The 20,511-nt window shown below is 37.5% G+C and overlaps 2 protein-coding genes across 2 annotated transcripts in view; one reads left to right on the plus strand and one right to left on the minus strand.

Annotated features, from left to right (window-relative positions):
• UBAC2 (UBA domain containing 2) overlaps nucleotides 1–20,511 on the plus strand; it is a 95,811-nt gene that overhangs the window by 36,996 nt on the left and 38,304 nt on the right. The window contains exon 5 of the mRNA XM_005487273.4: nucleotides 20,024–20,147. Coding sequence (XP_005487330.1) covers nucleotides 20,024–20,147 — 124 coding nt within the window. The remainder of the gene's footprint in view (nucleotides 1–20,023; nucleotides 20,148–20,511) is intronic.
• On the minus strand, nucleotides 1,876–12,951 carry LOC102073470 (G-protein coupled receptor 183). Its single transcript, XM_005487272.4, has 2 exons — nucleotides 12,861–12,951; nucleotides 1,876–5,198 (listed from the first exon to the last, which is right to left on the minus strand). The coding sequence occupies exons 1-2, from the start codon at nucleotides 12,899–12,901 to the stop codon at nucleotides 4,094–4,096; spliced, it is 1,146 nt and encodes a 381-aa protein (XP_005487329.2). The 5' UTR covers nucleotides 12,902–12,951; the 3' UTR covers nucleotides 1,876–4,093.

Raw genomic sequence — 20,511 nt, forward strand, 5'->3', positions numbered from 1 at the left:
AGCCAAGAGTGTATTAGGAAATATTGCACTCAGATGAATTTGTTGTTTTTCGAGTAATTCGTGTGTCTGTTGACACACTGGCTCTGTATTGAGCCAGCACAGTGGGAGACTGCTGAATACAAACCTTAGTTTATCTCCAGTTGTTCCCCTGCTCTGTACCACAGACGTGGTGACAGAAAGAACAGAGTAGGTCACTGCTTTTCAGTTCCTCCAGAAGTGGTCATATTAGGCAAAGCTTTTCTTCTCTTTCTCTTCAGCTGCATGCTATTTATTTTTCCTATGTTGCAGGCTATCTCATTGGTTTATTGGAGTCTTTTCATTCCTTACTTATGTAAAAGCTTTTAAATTTCAGAACAAAATTTCCTTAAATGGAATATCTATTTAAAAAAGCTCAAAACCTTCCTTTTTTTTTTTTTTTTTACACTAATGAGTTTGCTGATTTAAGAGGAGTCACCACTTTCAAGAATTGTGTTATTTGTGGTGGCACGTTTACAACTTCAGACAGTTGCTGTCACTGTCTTTTGCTAGATGACCATGCTGCTTACAGTTTCCTCATCTATATAGCTTTCAGAACCACAGACCACACAGGCACACAGCAATCCTCTGGGACATACCTGTCCTCTTCTGCTGGGACTGTAAGCCACAGAAGACTGCCTTCTTTATCTCCGCAGTTTCAATTAGTCTTCAATACCTTAGAGTCCAAGGCAGCTGAGGGTACTTGCACTATTACTGTTTAGTTTTGTGTTCTCAGTGTTCTCAGAAAGAAAAGATGAAGGTACTAGATGCTCTTCTGCTGGAAGCGTGCGTGTTTTGGGATTTTTCACATGGTGCGCCTTTACTTGATCATGTGTTTGACAGTAGATGTCTATCTAGCTTTCTTTTCTGGATTTAGAGACAGCTAAAAGGTACCAGTTGGCCACCATCATAATTTTTGTTTCCTATATGCTGTCTCATTCCCTACCAGATAGGTTTTGAGAGAGATGTCAGCAGTGAACATGCAGTATTAGTACTAGAACTGGAACTCCACAGAGTTGGAGTCCTCTTAGCAACTGACACTCCAAAGTTTAGAGATAAAAGAGATTTTGTTGTTTTTTTTCAAGAACATGTGTTTCAGGATCCTGACTAGACTTCACCCTCCAAATAGAGACCCAGTTTTTCTGAAATGCTCCTGTCAGATCCTCACAAGGAGCATGCCATTTAAACCTATTGCTACTTGTCAGTTACTTTATTTGTATGTGAAAAGCATGAAAGAGCCCCAGGTCTATGTGACCATTTACCAGCCTTTCACACAGAAAGGAACAATGCTTACGATGTGTGAAAAGCTTCCCCTAAAGAAACAGCTTCTTTTTTCTTGCAAAGCTCACACTACTTCAAGCCACAAGTTAGATAAGGGCATCATGGAGGAAACCAGTTGAGAACATCTGTAACTTTTTACTCTCACTGTTCTCCTTTGCTCCCATGCAGCAAATTGTTACCATCTCTCTGAGGATGGCTGCCAGCCCCATGCCACAGCTGGTACAAGGAGCAGGACAGATGCTTTCTAAATGGTTTGCCTCAGTGCAGTGTCCCAAGCCAAGTGAACTCACTGCTGCTTTTGGCAGATGACAGAAAAGTCTCCTCATTGACACAAGTGTGCTTGAGCTGTGAGTGCATCCTGACGAGGAGTGAGGACGAACAGTGGCATCAGCTGCCAGAGATGTCAATTGTCATTGTCCATCTGTATGTCAGTGCTCGCAGGACTTTTGTCAGGAAACTGAGCTTATCTTAGCTTTTAAAAGTTTTTATTTTATTGGTTTCTTCTTCATTTGAGAAACATTTAAATAATGAGAAAAAAAGTAGCTTTTCTCAGACTTATATCTAACTGGACTCATGCTGGAGCAGTATTTTGATGTAGTGTTAGCTGTTTGGGAATGCTGGTGTTATTTAGAAACAAAATCCAATATTGAAAATAACAAAATTGCTAATATGAGAAAATGGGGTAGAGAAAGATGTTCAGTAGACATCTAGACACTACCTAGAAAAGTGTAGTTACCTGCTGTATGTGGTGTTTTAATACATACTTAAGTTACATTTTACAGACAAATATAAAAAAGGCTTCTTGTCATTAAGATTTTATAATCATAGTTAGATGAAATGCATGCTAAAAATTCAAAAAGCCTAGACATTAGTAGAATAAAGTAAGCTTGTACTAGTGAGATGTTAACAATACATATATTTTATTTCTACCACTTCTAGGTATTCATGAGTGGTCTATGATTTTATCTAGTTACCATTTGCTTAATTCAGTAGGAACACATTCTTAAATAATGTTTTAAAATAGTTTATTTAAAAAGCTGACAAGAACAGAACCACTAGAATATACAGAATTAAGTAGAACTTCTGATAAAAGTTATTCTTCTTACACTGCTTTTCTGAAGCTGCATAGTGTCTTTTATATTTAGGAAAGAGAGAATTAGTAGTTTAGAATTAGAAACTCAATTTTGGCAGTCTAAGTGGTATGAAATATACGGGGTTTGTGGTTTCTTTGCCATAAAATATTAATGGTTAATTTAATGTTTCTATACTGCTCATCAGGTACAGCCCTTCCGTGTTTGAAGGTAGGCAGGGGTCAGCATGTGAGGAAGGAAGGAATTGCAAAGATGACAAATGTAATATGTTTGTTTGACTTCCAATACGACCTCAATGTCAGAAAGATAGAGCTGAAATAAATAAAATTTGTTCTAACATGTGGTATAGCCTTTACTGATGATTATCAGGCACTCTTTAATTTTCCATCACAACCTCCTGGTTGAGTTACCAAGTTGTGTTGGCCAGTGAAGGCATAGTAATAAGATAGAACACTAAAGAAAAAGTTAGAGGGCCAGGAATAAAGTAGGGAAGGAAGATGAAACGTGACGGAAGGGCACATCAGCAGGAACCCAGGGCTTACATCCTGGATTCTCAGCTGGTATTGAGCTGATTCCAGCAGGATGTGTTTAAGTCATTTGGTCTATTTCCTGAGGCAATTTCAGCATGCCTAAGGGGATCCCAGATATGCTGTTTGAAAGCATGATGGGAAAACTTGTTCTTTCCCAGCCAATTCTGCTGTTCTCATTTATTGATCTTTCAGGTAAACAGTGCTTAAAGAGAGGTAGCCATCTCACACCATCAGAATTAATCGATTAATTTACTTTTTGAATGATCTCAACTATGAACATTTATTCAGGTTTCTAAAGCATTTGTCTTATGTCCATGCCTGACTTCAGCAGAAGTTCTGAAGAACACTGTATCACTGTTCTTCTAACTGAAATGGTGCAGTTTTCATATTACAGTCTCTTGCTTCAATTAATGTTTATAAATAATCTATATACAACAGAGTAGAGAGAGACTTTTTACAATACACACTAAAAAGGAAAGTTTTCCTTTAGGAAAAGGAGTAAAGAGATAATACACCTTGTGAAGATGAGTGATTTTACATACAGGAGATATTCAGTGTTGGGAAGAACCAAACAGTTCATTAGCTTTTCATGTGTTACATTTGACAATGTTTTCTACGTGAATTGTCCAATAAGGCATTTGTGCTCCAAATATTGTAAAATGTAGTTTCACCTTCAAAGAGCTATAAACTTGTCATAGTCAAATGAGCAAAGAAGTTGACCATTTTATCTCAAAATTTTATTTCCTATGTCTGTGTGACTGGTCCAACAAAACCATTGCTGTAATTGGAGCTCAGCTAGAGGTCTTGAAATTTTCAGATGTTCTGGTTGTAGTTGGTTGAATTGTAAACTATGTTTGTGCTCAATCCTAACTGTGATTTGGCTCTGCTTGAGTTAGTAACATCCAGGCATATGTATGTGCAGCATGGAATCTGAACATCCTCAATGGTGCATATTTCCTGGAAAAAATAAGAGATCAGTCAAAAGAATACAGCAAGAAGATTATAATGCTGAGTTTTCCTGCTGTCCTGTGACAAATATTTTTCAGTCCATTACTCCTTGATTCTCTGACATCGTGAGAAACAGAAGTTTACTTAAGCTGCTGTAGGGGAGGACTAAGAGTTTTTGCTGTGGACCCTGGCTTTATAGTCTTGGTTCACTGTGGTGTACTACAGAGTTTATTTTTCAGGTAGCTTTCCATTGGGGGATTTAGCAAGTACCGTCATTTGCGTTTCTCCTGCGTCACGGGAGCTTTCTTCATGATGTGACCTGGCAGCACTTGAAATTGATACGCTCACTTGTCGTCGCAGTATTTTCAGTACAGTTCTCTTGTATCCTTTGCATGCAAAGAAGTAGATGAAAGGATCAAGGCAGCAGTTAAAATTCATTAGAAATACAGTATAGTGGAGTGACTTCTGGAAAATTTTTGTTTCACTGCACAAGGGTTCTCGCTGAAGTTTCTTAATCATGTGTTGTATGATTGCAACATGATAAGGAGTAAAGCAGATTATAAACACTATAATTACAAATATGATTGTATTGATGGCTTTTTTGTTTATCCCTGATTTTTCAGTCAGTGGATTTTCCTTGGCTGTTTGAAAAAGTTTGCAGCTGATTTGAGTGTAGCAAAATAGAATAATCCCCAGAGGAATAAGGTACCCTATTAAACAGGCAGCAAGAAGTATAAATGGTAGATGTTCTATTTTCTCAAAGTTTGGATATTCCATACATGTAGTCCTTTCATTTTCTCTCTGTGACATGGATTGTATAAGTAAAGGGAAAGTTTGACTGAATACAAGAAACCAGACAAAGACACAGATGCACTTGGCATATTTAATCCTTCTGATCTTGTATCGGAAGGGGTGGACGACAGCGAAGAAGCGGTCGATGCTCAGGCACGTCATGAAGTTGACACCTGCATAGGTGTTGACGTAGAACAGGAGCGCCGTGATTCGGCACAGCGCCTCTCCAAAGGGCCAGTGGAAGCCCATGCCGTAGTAGGCGATCCTGGTTGGCAAGGCAATGCAGAAGAGCAGGTCGGAGAAGACGAGGTTTGTTGAATACAGGGTAGTGGAGTTGATCTTCTTTCTGTTTTTAAAGATGACGGTGAGGGCAATGGTGTTTCCAAGCACCCCAAGGATCAAGATGGAGCCGTAGAAGACAGACAATAATATCCGTGCTGTGTCTTTGTGCTCGTATAAGTCACAGGTGGAAATGTTGGTCTCAGAGGTTGTGAAAAGGTCCATTTCTGCCATCACTGTTGTTGCAGGAAGCTCAGTAGACCTAACATGAGAGAAAAAAAACAACGAAAGGGAACATTTTGTAAGAAATGTAGATAAACTGCTTCTACATAACAATGGACAGCCTCTGTTGCAAAATAAGACTAGAAAAAATGAAATGAAACTTCATTGCTGTGAAATACTTTTCAAGACTCTATCTGAAAACAGACAGATGCCTCCTTTTGGCTTCTCTGCCAAAAGGCAGAGAAGTTGCCTCTCTAATAAAGAAAATCAGACAGGGGACAGTGTAGTAAACCAGGGATGTAATATATTTGGAAGTAAAGTCTATAGATGCTCAGGAGTTGGGGGACTGTTTAAAGCACCTTGAGGGGAAAAAAGAGTCTGAAGAAACTATGTGATAAAGCATCAAATTAAGTCCCAAAGGATCAGACAAGCAGACAAAGTGTTTTAAATGTATTTTAGTTAATTTTAAGGAAATTTTTGTTCCTAACAATTCACACTGTGATGCTTTAACTTGTTTAGAGAAACATTTTTTTTCTCAGCACTCTTACCATATTGACATTATAATAGAATCACAGATTAATTTAGGCTGGAAAAGACCTTTTAGATGATAGACTCCAACCACAATAATTTGTTTAATTCTAGTTTTAAGAATTGGCTTTTGGGATCTAATTCAAATATTGTTGCATACATAAATTCTTAAGGCTACTACTTTAATCACTCCAGTGACCCTGCTAAAGAGAGGTAGTGCAGGTGAACTATTTTACACTTTGTCAGTTTAGTAGATTTTAGAAATTGTTTCATCTGTACAGTCATAAGTAGCATAGAAGAGTTGCAAAGTGGCAGTGATTTGGGGGGCCTAAGAAATATTTTAAAATGATCCAGCAGAATTTCAGAAATGGGAAGAACCCCATTCTGTTGATACTGCTCAAGGTGCAAACATTTCCTAGGTCTGCTGTTACCTGACAGTTGTGTAGTGTAAGCATGAAGCTCAGAAAGGATGGGGCATCTCATGCTATTCCTCGGGCAGCTGTTCTACAAATGGGTGCCTCTTAGAGACCCCATTTATGAATTTAAACAGCAATCAAAACAAGATTGCTTCTGTTTTAACAAAGAATACTACCTGAAGATAAAAGCTGTTGTAATTAGAATTTTGAGTCTGTCTTTTACCTTTTATAAACATATCTCTGTTATTTCTGAGGATCTGTCATTCAACACACAATATTTACAAGCAACTGTAGCCTTTCTGCAAAAGAGTTTCTGCAAAAACTCTGAAATACCTTTCAATTTTAAGGGATTTAAATCACACATTTTAGAAAGCATTCATTATCTTTGTATTAACTTGTAAAAGCATTTAAAGGTTAGTGTTTTCTTTCAAGATTTGAGGAGATTGCCCTGCTTGTTTCCGGATGTTCACAATTAATGGTTCTCTGTAAACAGTAAACCTGCAGATAGTGGATGATGTGTATTAAAATATGTAAATTAGTTACATTACATGTTTAAGAAAGAGATTTGACTTCCAGGTAGTACATTAAGTGTGTGTTTGCTGCATTCCGTAGGCAAGAGGGAAGACAGGTGAGTAATTTCTGGCTGACTGATGCACAATGTTCTGATTTTTAGGTATTTGTAAAGTAAATGCTGTCTTTCAAGACATGGGGATACTGCATTCAGGGTTGTATGTCAAATCTGAATTGGGAGTTCTGTGCCTTGAATGAAGGAACCAATCTGGTAAATAACAGTTCCAACTGTAGTGCAGGTTTAAGAATGTCAGTAATTTTATATTAGTTAATTCTGCATTGTTCACGCTGTCTTGGTGTTAGTGTGTTTAATGATTGATTAATGCAGTGTTTATTACCCTGAGCATAGTTCTGGTATGATTTCCTCCCATCTTTTCCCTCGTAGAAGTTTTTAGGATGGATTTTGTTTTACCTAAGTGTAACAGGCTTTGCATAAAATGGTGTGGGTTTATGTAGGTACCTGTATATGAGTCAGTGAGGTATTTTGTTTTGTTTCTCATATTTAAATGCTTCTAATTCTTGTTCACATTCCCAGCATCACGTCTATCTTCTATTAATCTCTTTCTTGAAGTTTAGTTAAAATAATTTTGTCAACATATTTAGGAAAGGATAATCTAAGATTTGTGATGAACAGTTCAATTGCAGTAACTAGCTACAGCATATTAAGTGCATGGGGTTTTGTTTGCTTTAAAGTTGTAATAGTTTAGGTTCAAAAAGAGTGCACGTAATTGTCACATCCATTCATATGTCTTTCTAGTAAAATGTAGAATAACTATTATACAAATATATTGAACCTTAGTTTAGGAAGAAAACTGAATAGTCAGTAAAATGTGTAATTTTTTACATAAAGAGTAGAATTTCATAAATTGCATGTTACCTAATTTTGTGCTATGAAGTTGGATCTTTAATGTAATAAATTAATCCAGAACTTGTTGTTCAAAATAGGCTGTTCATCCTCACATATTAGTGTGGCTGTATTGAGAAGGAGTCCTAGCTGAGACAAGTGTTTGTCTATGCATGGTGCTTGCATGGATATATGTTGGGAGCAGTTCCATGGCAGGACAAACTGGCCACAAATGGACGAGGAGAAAGCTGGAGAAGCACAGCTCATGGATATTCCAGGGCAGTGTGCAGTCAGCCAAGCTGTGCTCCTTAGCAGGCTCTTCTGCCTGCTGTGGGAGTCAGCCCTAGGGGCAAAAAGTATTCTTTTTCATCCTCTGTTATCCCCAAAATATTTTGACTGGTAATGTAGGGAACACATTTTACAATGCTGTAGATTACTGTTAGTGTTTTGTCTACCTGTAGGTAGGTATGGGCATTTTTGAGAGCCATCAAGGTGTTTAGGTGCTACAGTACCTGAATATATTCATAAAAAAAAAAAAAAAGGAGAGATTTTATCTGTTTTGTGGCCCAAACAGATGATAAAGTTGATACCATCCATCATAATGTGCATCACCCAAGCTGTGATAACTTCTTTGTACTTCTGAACTCTAATTGTTGTTGGATGAACTCCATTCATCTCAGCAGGTATTTAGCATTTTCTTTTCTTCCTGAAAGGTGTCTGGACTATTAAGTAAGATAAGATCTTTTTTTAAAAAACCTACTCCTTGTGTCAGGTTGCTGTTTATTTCTTGGCAGCAATCCTGAGTGATCCACTTACACATACATCATATGACATCCTCTACAGAATGTATCTAAAAAAAGAACATTTTGAATACTTTTTGTGAGTTTTGTATTATTGGAGAATAAATGGAGAATGTTACATCCTTACTGCTGCAAACCTCAGATTAGCTGGACGTGACTCTGTTTTAATGAGCTGTGTGCCTGAATAACTCATATGAACCTGGCCATGTACTGTCCCAAATCCAGATGCACCAATGAATTTAGAATCACTCTAAAACTCTAGAATCACTACTAAAACTTTTGCTCTTCTAGACTGTTGGATTAAAGACCCTTCCAGTGGCTTTCTACGTTTATTAATTATACTACTTTGAAGTATATACTTGGAAGAAAGATAATATTAATATCCCTTACCAGTTTGGTTTTTGGCTTAGAGTTACATGCCAAAATGTTAAGGTATAAAGTATTGAGAATTCCTGTTTGTATATCTGTATTGTAAAGAAGGCTGTTTAGGTGTTCACATTTTCTGAGTCTATAAACACTCAGTGACACAGACCACTTACGCAGTTAATGTAATCTTCTGTGTAGTTTAGATTATATTATTTTAGTCATTGTGTATGGATTCTGGTAACTTTTCTTTTAAGCATACTTTCTATGATGCTGTTTATCTTGGAGAACTGAAGAGAAAGCAAATTATCCTTTTGTACTCTAGTCTTTGGTCAGTACCTCTCTGTTAAAAAATGTGTGTCTCTGTCTTATATGTCTCTAAAATTAATTTGGAACTGCTGTTTTCATTGAGTCTCTTTACAAAATCTCATTGTTTAGGCAATTCAAGGTAAGCTTCTCAAATATTTCACTACAAGATGGAATGATCCTGTGATGTCTGTTCTCACTGCAGCTGTGTCCCACACAGGACTTGGGGTTCCAGATGCCTCTTGGTATTACTGTGCCTGGAGGCAAACTCACCGGTCCATCCCTGCCTTTTCTGCTCAGTGCATTATGCATGCAAGATAGAGTTGTGTAGCAGTGCACTGGCATTTTGTGAAGTTAGGTCACTGTGCTCCAGGAGTATTTCTCTGATTCACTCTGTCATAGGATATCTCCAGTGTAAGGGCATTGCTCTCTGCTTTGACCTGGAAGGACCTTGTCTGGGAGAGTTTAAAATTAATTTTACTGTTAAATACTATGCCCAGGCTTGCAACCAGGGCAGGTTGCTCTATAATGTTCTTTCCCTTGCCATTTTCAAGTCTTAGGACATTTTTGCATGCATGTTTGCATTTTTGACCAGCAAATTTCTTTAGTCAATTACTTAAGAAGTTTGTTAGATAGGCAGCTGCTAGTCTGTTCTCTGTGGTTCTTGATGTTTCACAGCCATAACATCCATCTGGGGAGAAAGTTCACAGCACAATGGCAAGTTGCTTACAAAATCTAGCATGTCTGAAATCTGTGCAGGTGTCTTTCTAAACTGATATTGTAATCTCATCAAAGAAGGAAAAATAGCTTGTGTGGGAGATTCATGTTGTGTGAAAACATTTGACTGGCATCAGTCATTTGTTTTATGTTTATACATTTGTTTTGTGTTTAATCCCCACAGCAGAAGGTGTTTGATGAACAGGATGGTGACCCCAGTCTGGAAGTACTGTGGAATCTAAACATTTGCTTCACAGACATGTTTGTGTGTGATGAACTTTGTGTGTAGTATCATAATATTACATACATTTAACTGTTAAGAAGAATAGATTTAAGCTGTGAGCCAGCAGTTGCAGTGTTGCACCTTAGATTACATGGGTTGGGACTGTGTGCAAGCAGCAGTACAAAGCTCTCTCTGTATGCTAAATGAAATTTATTCTTGTTCTCATCTCCTGCTTCTGCTGAGGAGCACCATCTGTCTTTTCGGCAGAACAGGGGACATGTAGAAGCCTTTTACTCTATGGTAATCTAATGTGTGATTTCTCTGTGTCTCTTCATAATTTTCATTCTTTGAAGATGAATCCCTGGTCCATATGTCCCAGGTCCAGTTGCTAATTTAAGATTACTAATTATATTCTTGGAAAGGCACAGCAGTTCATTAGAAAGATCTCTACGGGCTCTCGATACATAGTATGGTTTAATCACTATGAGATGGACAGTATTTCCTTAACAAATCATATTGAGGGTTAATGTTGTTTTTCTCTGCATGAAGAGTATAAATTATTTTAAAGGAATGGTCAGGAAAGAGACTTCCGTGCAAGATTCTCTGATCTTACAGTCCTCTATAGATATAATCTGTGTATGTCTTACATTGTTTTAAAACAGTAGAAGATGGGAAATATGCAGTGCTGTGTTTTTGTAGGTTTGATTTTTTCCTTAATCTCAAAACTATTTTCTTTCTGTTGAGCAGTCATATTTCCTGTTTGTATTTCTGTTTTACCGTACAGGTGATTTCTATTGTAGATGTTCTCTGTTTGAGAAAAGGGCTTGATTCAGCTAAGCCATGTGTATTAAGAAGTGTGTGTGCTACACTGCATAGCAGAACACCTTGTTAAAATAGAAGGAACATATACCTAAGGTGCATAATATGGTATGGGTGGACTGGCAGCTGGGGACTGCATGTAGTTTAATGAAAGCTGAGGCGAGAGACAGATGTCCTAAAGCTTCCTCTTTCTTTCTAACACTTTAACACTCACATGCTTCTAGTGCTGTTTGTTAATTTCTGTTCAAAAGCTGTTGAGTTTTGTGTTCTAAAGGCCGGTGAGTCAGCCTAATGACCTGAAGATTGAGTCCTCAGGTCACAACCCACAGCTAATTTTGATGACAGGGTTTCCAGGCTAGTGCTTTTATCCCTCTTTGATAGAGATCCAAATTTGTTGGCATAGTAAACTCAAATTTGTAACACACATGTCAGAGAATCCCACATATTGTCTTAACAGTGTCTTAAATTGTTTTAACAATGGCTATAAAGAATGAGAATATTCTTTAGCTGCTCAGCAGAATATGCAAGTGCACATGTGGGATCTTTATGTAGTCTATTACTATAGATTTTGTATGACAGTTATATTTGGTGCTAAAAAATAATATAAACTACAGTAAGTGAGATGGAAATAAAAGCAGTTGAGTTGAAGTGCATAACTAATTAAAGAAAAAGTGGAATTCATTTGAAGGGTGCACCCTGGTCTTATCTGTTGGATCTCTTTACAAGGATGATGTGTTCTACAAAAAGTGTGAGACCTATCTAACATAAATCATCTCTGCCTAAAATACATACTGATTTGGAGAGCTGTACTGATGCTAAGATGATTAACTTCCCTTCAGTTTACACTTGTTAGGTATACCAAATGTAAAAAGGAGAGAGCCTAAAACTGGAGCAAATAAGCAGAATAAAAGTGTGAGCCACTGAAAATTACATTCTTTCTAGCAGAAGAAAAAAGTATTGAAATGAAGATTTTGTACTTTAGTACTAGAAAACATGCACACCTATTTGAGTTTGGGGTTTTTTTCTGAGTTACATGAAACCCATACAGGTATAATATTTAATTTTAAGATTTACAGCTTCAGATTATAGCTTCTGTATTAAGTTTATTATTCTCTGTACATGCTCCTGAGTCTTTTGACCAGAAAAAAACCCAGTATTTGGACTCTTAAAAACTAATTGCCAGGTAAATTTTCAATTGCCTTGTGTCTTCAGGAGCAGCCATGAAAATGTTAGACATATCTCTTGTGTTTCATGCTCAAAGGCATGTACTCTCTCTTACTTTTTAAGATAAAAGATAGTTTAGTTTAGTTTCTGTCTGTTGAACAGTCTGTCTTGTTTTGCCAGTATAATAGGAAAAATGTATCCTTTTAAATTGGGAAGGTGCACAAAAATCATACCACTTGTAACATATCTAAAGAGCAGTAATAAGGAGAAATATATTTGGTCATTGCAATTCAGAAGAAGAATGCCTTCTAAAAACCTTGAAAGAAATGTGCACTAGAAGTTAAAAGAGGAATTAGCTCATAAAACTTTGAGCTCCTAAAATGCTCTGTTGCAATATTCAGACATGAGAAGAGTGAGAAGTTTTCAAGCTGATAATAAAGGCTGTTTTCATAGACAAGAAATGCATGTGATAAAAGCAAGCTATGCATTCACAACCCGGTATGGATTTGTTTTAAGGCTTTCTCTTACTATTATTCTGTGAGGTTCAGTGACTTTAGAGCTTCAGTGCCTCCTTTACTATTTCTACAGTAGTTACTTCTGCACTGGTATAATTTAAATTAGTGTTGCTAAAAATTTGCCTAAGTTAAGGCAGTGTGAAATGTTTTCCCTGTGATTGTCAGAAGGCTGTACTATGAGAAAGGAGTTGGAATAGCTTGTTGATGCTGTAGATCAACATATCCTTTAAGTGGAAACTAACTAGCAGCATATTAATATGGGAATATAAAATATCAGAGAATTTCTTCCATGGGCCTTTCCCATACAAAGCTCATTTATCCTTACTACCACATGAAAATATCCAGTATAATGCAAAAAAGGAAATATTTCTGGAATGGTTTGCTGTTGCTCAGTGACAAAGGAAAAAAGTAAAAAGTTAGTTCTTTTCTGTACTTACATCTCTGTAGCTTCTTGGATCCTCTGAGCAGTTAAGGGCATTGACAGGATGGCCTGACTGAGAAGGTTTACCCTTGCTCATTGTTCTCAAGAGTGATTACGTGAGTCTTTTGTGGGAGGAGTAGGGTTTTTTCAAGTGCTTCAAAAAATACCCAGCCCTGATTTGCTGCCTACTGTTGTTTTATGGGATGTGAAAGCATCTATTTTAGATCCTTTTGCAATTAGTCTGCTCAAAGAGAGTAATTATAAACAACACTTCCACCTCCCCCCTGAAGTTGCGCACTACTGACTGCCACAGAAGGGACTTTACCAGAGGTTTACTTGAGTAATTGCTGACCGACTGAAATCCCTCTCGTATGAGAAAAACTTTGTTTATATGCCATCTGCATTTAAAAATACCTTAATTTACAGCAAAGAGCTGTGTAATCAGTACATACTTTGAACAACTTCTTACCGAGGAGATCTGATGCAGCATGAGGAAACCTCAAAAGTGAGACATACCGAGATGTGGTGTTAAAGAAGACGTCTCAAACGCCTGTGGACATTCCCAGCACGGTTTTAGTATCATAATGATGAGGATTTACAGAAATGCCTTTCAAAAACGTATGAGGGAGTTAAAGAACTCTGGGACTTTGAGAGATTAGTAAGAATGTCTGCCTTTGTAAGCTGCTTATTACATTTATATGTAGTAGTAGTAGTAATAATAATAATGATAATAATAATAAAATAATAATAATAATAATAGTAAGGTAAATACATGAAAGATAAAAAGCTTCTAAGACACAAATCTGATTCCCCTAAAATAATATTGACAAGAATGAGTGGCTAAGGAGTAGGAAAGGAATGGAATGTCAAATTTTGAGTTAACCCATTTGTATCTGAAATAACTTTGTTTCTGGGTGAAGAAGTCTTAATGTAAGAGCTAAATTTTGTGTTAAGAGGGTTTTGGAGTTCAGAGGCAGATGGAAAATCCTTTTGTTTGCTGTTACAGGTTGTGGTTGAGAGCTACCTGGGCTTTTCCCCAAAAACTGATACTGATCATTCATGACTGCAAAGGACTGTTTCATGACCTCATTTGGTGACCTAATTTTAAACAACCAACAAGGCATGATAAGGCTATTTTTGGCAGGTCCAACCCATGCAGAGTGCAGGATGCCTCCTTGGAAATGTTAGGGCTGTGTTCACAGCACAGGTGTTGGTAGACATTGTAGTGGTTAAGGTGTGTAGAGAGATAGGATCTCTGCTAACATGTCTATCTCATCAGAAAACCTCAAGTAAACACAGATCTAATGGCAAAGTTACTTTGTATTATAATACTTTGTATTATAGGAAATGTTTTTGCTATAGCAGAACATAGAGCCTTGTGAGCTACTTTTGTACCTGCTTGGAGCACTTGGTTGAGACTGCACACTGATTTTTCTGGTGTTGAACTGCCCCTGTACACATGACTTGATTCCCCTTAGATGCCAAAGAGCTGAAAGGCTCTATCTAGGGCTTTCAGCTCCTCAGTCTTAATGGAGCATTCATCTTCTAACATCACATTAGAATTAGACAGTCTTTGGAAAAACTTACCAGTCTTATTCTGGATTTTTTTTCCTTACTTGTTTTTGAATAATTTTTTAATTTTTCAGCTTTTTCAGAGACTGAAATTGCTTTCAATGAAGTAATGAGAATTCAGGACTGCTTAAAGGGAAATTGCACAGGGAACTTGCTTCATATGTACGCAAAGTTATACCACAGTGTGGTTCCGTGCCCAGCACCTAAGGTCTGCTGTGGAAATGGGAAATTCTGAGATACGCAGTCATGTCTTTGCTCAAGGGCTGACATTAGTACCACAGCTTCTTATTAAAGGAAATGTTTGCTTCAGAATTGTTTTATCATTATAAAACAACAGTATGTGTTTCCTGCTTTGATCGGATAAAATATTGCCTTCCTCTGAATAAGATACAGTACTAGATTGTACCCTTTGAGTCACACTGGCGTATTAGCTACCAATCCAGCCTAGCATGATGATAAATTAAATGGTGCAGGTTGCATTCTTTCACTAACTGTTTATCCTCCTAGCTGTTTGTTTTCTGTTCTGATACAGCTGCTGTTGGTCCAATATCTGTTTGACTGCTCCAGGATTTGAACATGTAAATTAAGAAATTGCTGTGTTTCAGAAAGTGTTTCTGTTTACCATATATGTGCAGACATACATTTGTGTACATGTATGTGCAAACACTGTTCAGATTTTGGCAGACAAGGTGAGGAACATGGAACCCAGGTTACAAAATATATTGTTGGATAGTCTTGGCATTAAAAATTAAAGCTTACTTTAGGATAGGTATCTGACTCGTGCCTTCATGAGGGGATTGTAAGCTGTTGGTTAGATGGTTAGTCTCAAATTTTCATGAACTGCAAGCTGCATGGATTCTGCGGGGATATCCATGGACAGGAAGAACCTTTCTTTTCACCTCCAGATGCATTTTTAAATTTTTCTCTTAGCATTCTTACTGCTTTCCTGTAAAATATTCACATTAGCTAGTGAGTACTGGGTAACAAAGCCTAAGGCTTTTGCTGCTATTGAGAGACCTCAGGCAATGGGCTGTCCTGCTCATGTGTAGTGAAAGAATTGGGTGCAGTAGGTGAGTCCTTTGGGTCCAGGACTCCAGCAGGAAGAGGGGTACTCACATCAAGGGTAGTCACATTCCACAGAGTTCATTAATTTTAAGGAATGTTTTTGTGAATATTTAGCATCTTCAGAGTAAAGGCTGGAACCTTAAGTGTAGTATGGCAGTGTTTGGACTGACTGTAGGAATGCAGGTCACTGAAGTGACTTAGTAACTTGAATTGCAAGTGTCCTGCTTGCGTGCCTGTATAATCTGCAGCTGTTTTTATAGGTGATATTTTTAGCCCCCCCCAAAAATATGTGGTTGTGAATTTGTCAGTTTAATGGTTTTTTGGAGAACTTGAATGAAGAAAAACACAGCCCAGCAGTTAGTAAGTGTAGTGAGTCATTATGAATAAAATAGGTTATTTCTGCAAACCTAATGCCACAGAACTTCTATTGACAGCAGCAAGCATTTTTGCAGAAGCTACATTTATTTAGCTTTCTAACCCTTTGTTCATGCATTTTAGAACCATTTTTCCTCTGTTTTGTATATATTTTCCTCTTTATTTTGCATATATTTGCTAGTGCTAATAATTTCTTTTAATCTGCATTTAATAGTCACTCTTTTAGACTTTAAATAGTATATTTCTCTTGTAATATGTATCTACCCCTGATTTTTTCTTCTCAGACAATTTTTACATCTCTGACTTATTTTTTTCAGGGATATTGTTTGTATATGACTTTTTTTTTATTTCTTTGTACAAAACCAATCTCATAGATTCATATGATGTAGAATGTTCCTATCTTGTCACTGTGTTTATGTTTCACTTCAAATATTGAAAATTAGCGTGCTTTTCAAAATGGGGATGTAATTATTGTAGAGACAGCTATTGCAGTACATCTTTGGGATGAATATGTAGAATGTTCAAACTCTAGAATTCAGTTTTCAGGTTTTAGAGTTTTCTGGGTTGTTTGAAAATTTCATTTTCTAACCCATATGACTAAAATTAACTTCCTAAATATGAAGTGGGCAAAAACTCAGTTCAGAATCAGAATATGCTTGTATCTATAGCCCTTCTTTGCACACAGACATCACAGATTTCTAGTAGAAGTTAATCATGGCACATGAATGGGCATTCCTGATATTCTCATAGTATAATGAACAAATGGCTGGGGCAAAGGTCTCTGCAAAAAGAGAGAAAGCACAGAAAAGGAGACTAAAAGAGATGAGAGGAAAAGCAAATACAAGAGGATAAGAAAGAAGTGAAGGGAAAAAAAATGCTGAAGTAGTCTTTCAATAAGAATATGTTTTCCACTTGAAGATGTTGAATCTGATATATGGAAACAAACAGCTGATTAACATAACTAAAAGAGTTAAGAGCCAGTCCTTTTATTTACAGTATGTGGATGGGTGTTTGTACCTGTCCAGTGAAATACAGGAACAGAAATTCCTCCAGTGATCTTGAGGCTTTGATTTTTCACTGAGCAATAGGGTGGCTTAGGTTTGACAGGATCTCTGGCAGTCATTTACTTCAACCCTGGGTTCAAAACATGTCCAACAAGAATGGGTTATTTTGGGCTCTGTGTCCAGGCTGTGCCTCTGAGGATGGAGATTGTAGCTCTGGGCAGCCTGGTAAAATACTGGACCATCATTATCCTGTCTGGAATTGCTCCACTATATGAAAACCTTTCTTGAAGCATGAAGCCCAAAAGTGGACACAGTGATTTAGGTTTAAGCTCAGAGGTGCTGAGCAATTACTTCACTTGGCCTGAGGACAACACATTGATAATGCTGCCCTGTATGTGATTGACCTCTCCTGCAAGGATAAAATGACACTCAAAGGCTGACTAACACTCAAAGGATTCTCCAGCTCCTTATCTGCAAATCTGTTTTCTAACCAGTCTGTGCCACTGCACAAGGTTGTTCTAACCCATATGGAGACTCCACAGTTACTTCTGTTGAACTCCCTAACATTCTAATGTCAGCCCATTTTCGTCAAGGAATAGCTGAATGTGGTCCTGCTCTCCAAAGTATTGACTGCTTCCTCCAGTTTGGTTTCACTCACCAGTTTGTTGGGAGTGCACTCTGTCCCATCATCCAGGTTGTTTGATAAAGATAATAAATAGTGTTTATCCCAGTAGGGATCCCTGAGGGGAGCTGCTAGTAAGTGGTTGCCCCTAAAGTTGGTGCTGCTGATCAGAACCCTTTGAGTCCAGCTGTGCAGCCAGATTCCCTCTAATCTGCTAGTGCAGTGCATATCTTCCCTGTTTTTCTTTAAGGGCTAAAGAAGAAACCGAGTCAAAGGCCATCTTGAAGTCAGAGTGTACAACATCTGCCATCTTCCCCTTCCTTATCCACAGCACCAGAGTCACTCTTGGTAAATCCAATGGGATGTTAGCAGCAGCCTTGTCCATCATGTAGCTGGCAATGGCTCCTAGGAGCTTTGTTCTGTAACTTTCCCAGGGATAGAAAGCTATGAGGATCCTCTTCTTGACCTCCTTGAAGATGGGTGTGACATTTGCACTTACCCAGTCAGGAGCCTGTCCTAATCACCATGATATTCCAGTGAGGTAGCATTGACCACCTCCCTGAGGTGCAGCCCTGGGGTGCAGCCTATCTGATCCTTTTGCCTCCTGTATGATCAGCTGGGCTCAAGAGCCTCCAAAGTGTCTTCCTTCACAGCAGGTCTTGCTCCAGTCCCACAGGACACTCAGGGACCTGCAAGGCCTGAGGGCAAAACTAACCATTGAAAACTGACCCAAAAAGACATTGAATGTCCTTTGTCACTTTTTTCTTGTCCTTTTTTCACCACTGGGTCCACATTTTCCTTGACCATCCTTTTGTTGTACTTTACTATGTCAGCCACATTCTAGTATTATTCTGTGGATGACTTGTCTGACAGAGCAGCGTCCCCATATAGATATTCTAAAAAAAGGCATTAGTTAACTATTGAAAGACAACAGAAAATAAAGGAAAAATTTCGAAGTACAAAATCATATAAAGAAAGTTGAGGGTGAAAGTTTAAAATTAACTGGAATGAATTTTCACACAGTGGAATTGCCTGTGCAAATGAGTTTCACACAGCATTTTGAAGGGCACCAGTTTTGACATTTTAAAAAAAGAAACCTGAATGGATATTTGGGTAATACCCATTTGTATTAGATATGAGCTCTGTCTAAAAAACAGACGCTGATTCCTTTAGGAGCATACTTCTGTAGTGCCCATGAACTTACTGTTTTAGCAGAAAAAGGCAATCACTAAGTTTCCTCCAGCTCCTCTAGGTTGTTGGGTACTCAGCAGTGTCAGACACTAGACTTTGAATTCAGCTGATAGCCACTCTGGACTGGGGTGGTGCTTTCTGTGGTCTCTATTGACATAATTGGTGAGTACTAACATTTAGGGAACCTTTTAGCATGCTCTAATCTCGTTTTTTAAATGCACTTGCAGTCTTGGGAAATTCCTTTTTGTACTTTCCTATCTTATGATTGAGTGCACTGTTGCATGTGAATCTCTGTCTCTGAGTCACTGTTCATCACATGATCAATAAAACCTGAAAAGCATGCCGCAGTTGTGGTATTCTCTTAATTTGGTCAGAGTAGAAAGAAATAATTTAAAAGTACTCTTCTTAGAAGAGAAATAAATTTTTTCTTTGTTTTTCTTCTATCTTCATTTGTAAAACCTGATTTTTTTCAGTGAATATTGCCTACAATGGGATAACTTCAGATGAAGAATTATTTTTGTATGTTGCTTTCTTATAGCATTTTGACTCTTAGAACTTCAGTAATTTCAGTTTATCTCAGTAACGTGTTGTGTCTATTTATACAAGTGTATTTTGTTTGTGTAAAAAGGATTATATGCAAAACTGAGTGTCTGAATGAAATGCATTAGCTCGTGTTCACAAGTTCAGTCTAGGCATCTGGTCATTGTAAAAAGTGCTTGAAGTCTTAGATTCTATGTCATCCTTGCAGCGATGGTTTAAAAACTTAAAAAACATCTTGTGTTGTGATTAAGATGAGGACCCTAAAGGGAGTTTATTTGTAGGGCCATGAAAGTCACTGGCAAAGGGAAGTTAAATCAAACTGTCATTATTCCCATCTTAGGTACTGTACTCTTTTGGCAATCCTCTAACACATTAAGTCTGGGTAAATACTGGGAGCTTAGCTTCATAAGTGAAGTGGTTTCCTTAACCTTTTGGGAAAGGTAAAATTCTTGCCATTTGTCCTTTTGAATCATATTTTGTTCTGATGTAGAACATTACTGCTGTTCACACTGTTGTGTGCTGTGCTTTATGGAAAGAATCTGCTATTAGATGAAATATGTTGCCTTCTCTTCTGTCTCCAGTCCTAAACATTGGGAAATAAAATACTTTTTGTCACTCGTTCTTATTTGCTAAAGAATCTGTTACCTAGAATGCCAGAAGTTACCTAGTGTGTGTTCTTAAGGGAGACCTTTGTTTGCAAAGTGGTGTAACATTTTGATTGTTATGTACTTAAAATTAACTCCTTTTGATTGTTTGGCACTACTGTTGCTGGTATCATTATTATAACCATCTGGACCTTTCTTTTTGCAGCTTGGGTCCTGTGTTTGCGCTGTTTGTTCCATTTTATTCCTCCATTCCAAGAGTGCAGGTGACTCAAGTATTGGGCCACTTTTCTATCACAAACAAGTCTCTGGTCTACATACTGGGTTTACAGGTATGGTATGTACTTGCTTGTTCATCTTTTAATAAACTAATAATGTCATTAGTAAGTTTGTATTTCGGTTTGCCTGTGAATTTTGATGCTTCCATGTGCATGATTGAGCATACATTTAGCTAATAACTCTCCCATCAGCTAAAACATATAGAAACATGTGATTCTAGTATGCTGAAGTGGTGAGCAAGTGGTCTGTCCTTACCTTGTCTTATATGGGAAAATATAATAGACAATTCCACAAGGTTTTTTTTTTTTGGTCAGTATAATGAATTAGATGAAAAGAGATTAAAAATGGAACCTGATCCTGAAGCATTTTTATCTTTTACCTTTCTAGTTTGCTTATATTCTTGAATTTGCTTATTTT

Source organism: Zonotrichia albicollis, chromosome 2 (assembly GCF_047830755.1).
Source record: "Zonotrichia albicollis isolate bZonAlb1 chromosome 2, bZonAlb1.hap1, whole genome shotgun sequence".
Classification (NCBI taxonomy): domain Eukaryota; kingdom Metazoa; phylum Chordata; class Aves; order Passeriformes; family Passerellidae; genus Zonotrichia; species Zonotrichia albicollis.

Bases quoted from the DNA above. Each gene is read 5' to 3' on its own strand.
- LOC102073470 (XM_005487272.4), bottom strand. From the start codon at position 12,901: ATGCCCTTAACTGCTCAGAGGATCCAAGAAGCTACAGAGAT. The intron at 5,199-12,860 runs GTAAGTACAGAA...CTCTCATGTTAG, and splicing joins ATCCAAGAAGCTACAGAGAT to GTCTACTGAGCTTCCTGCAA.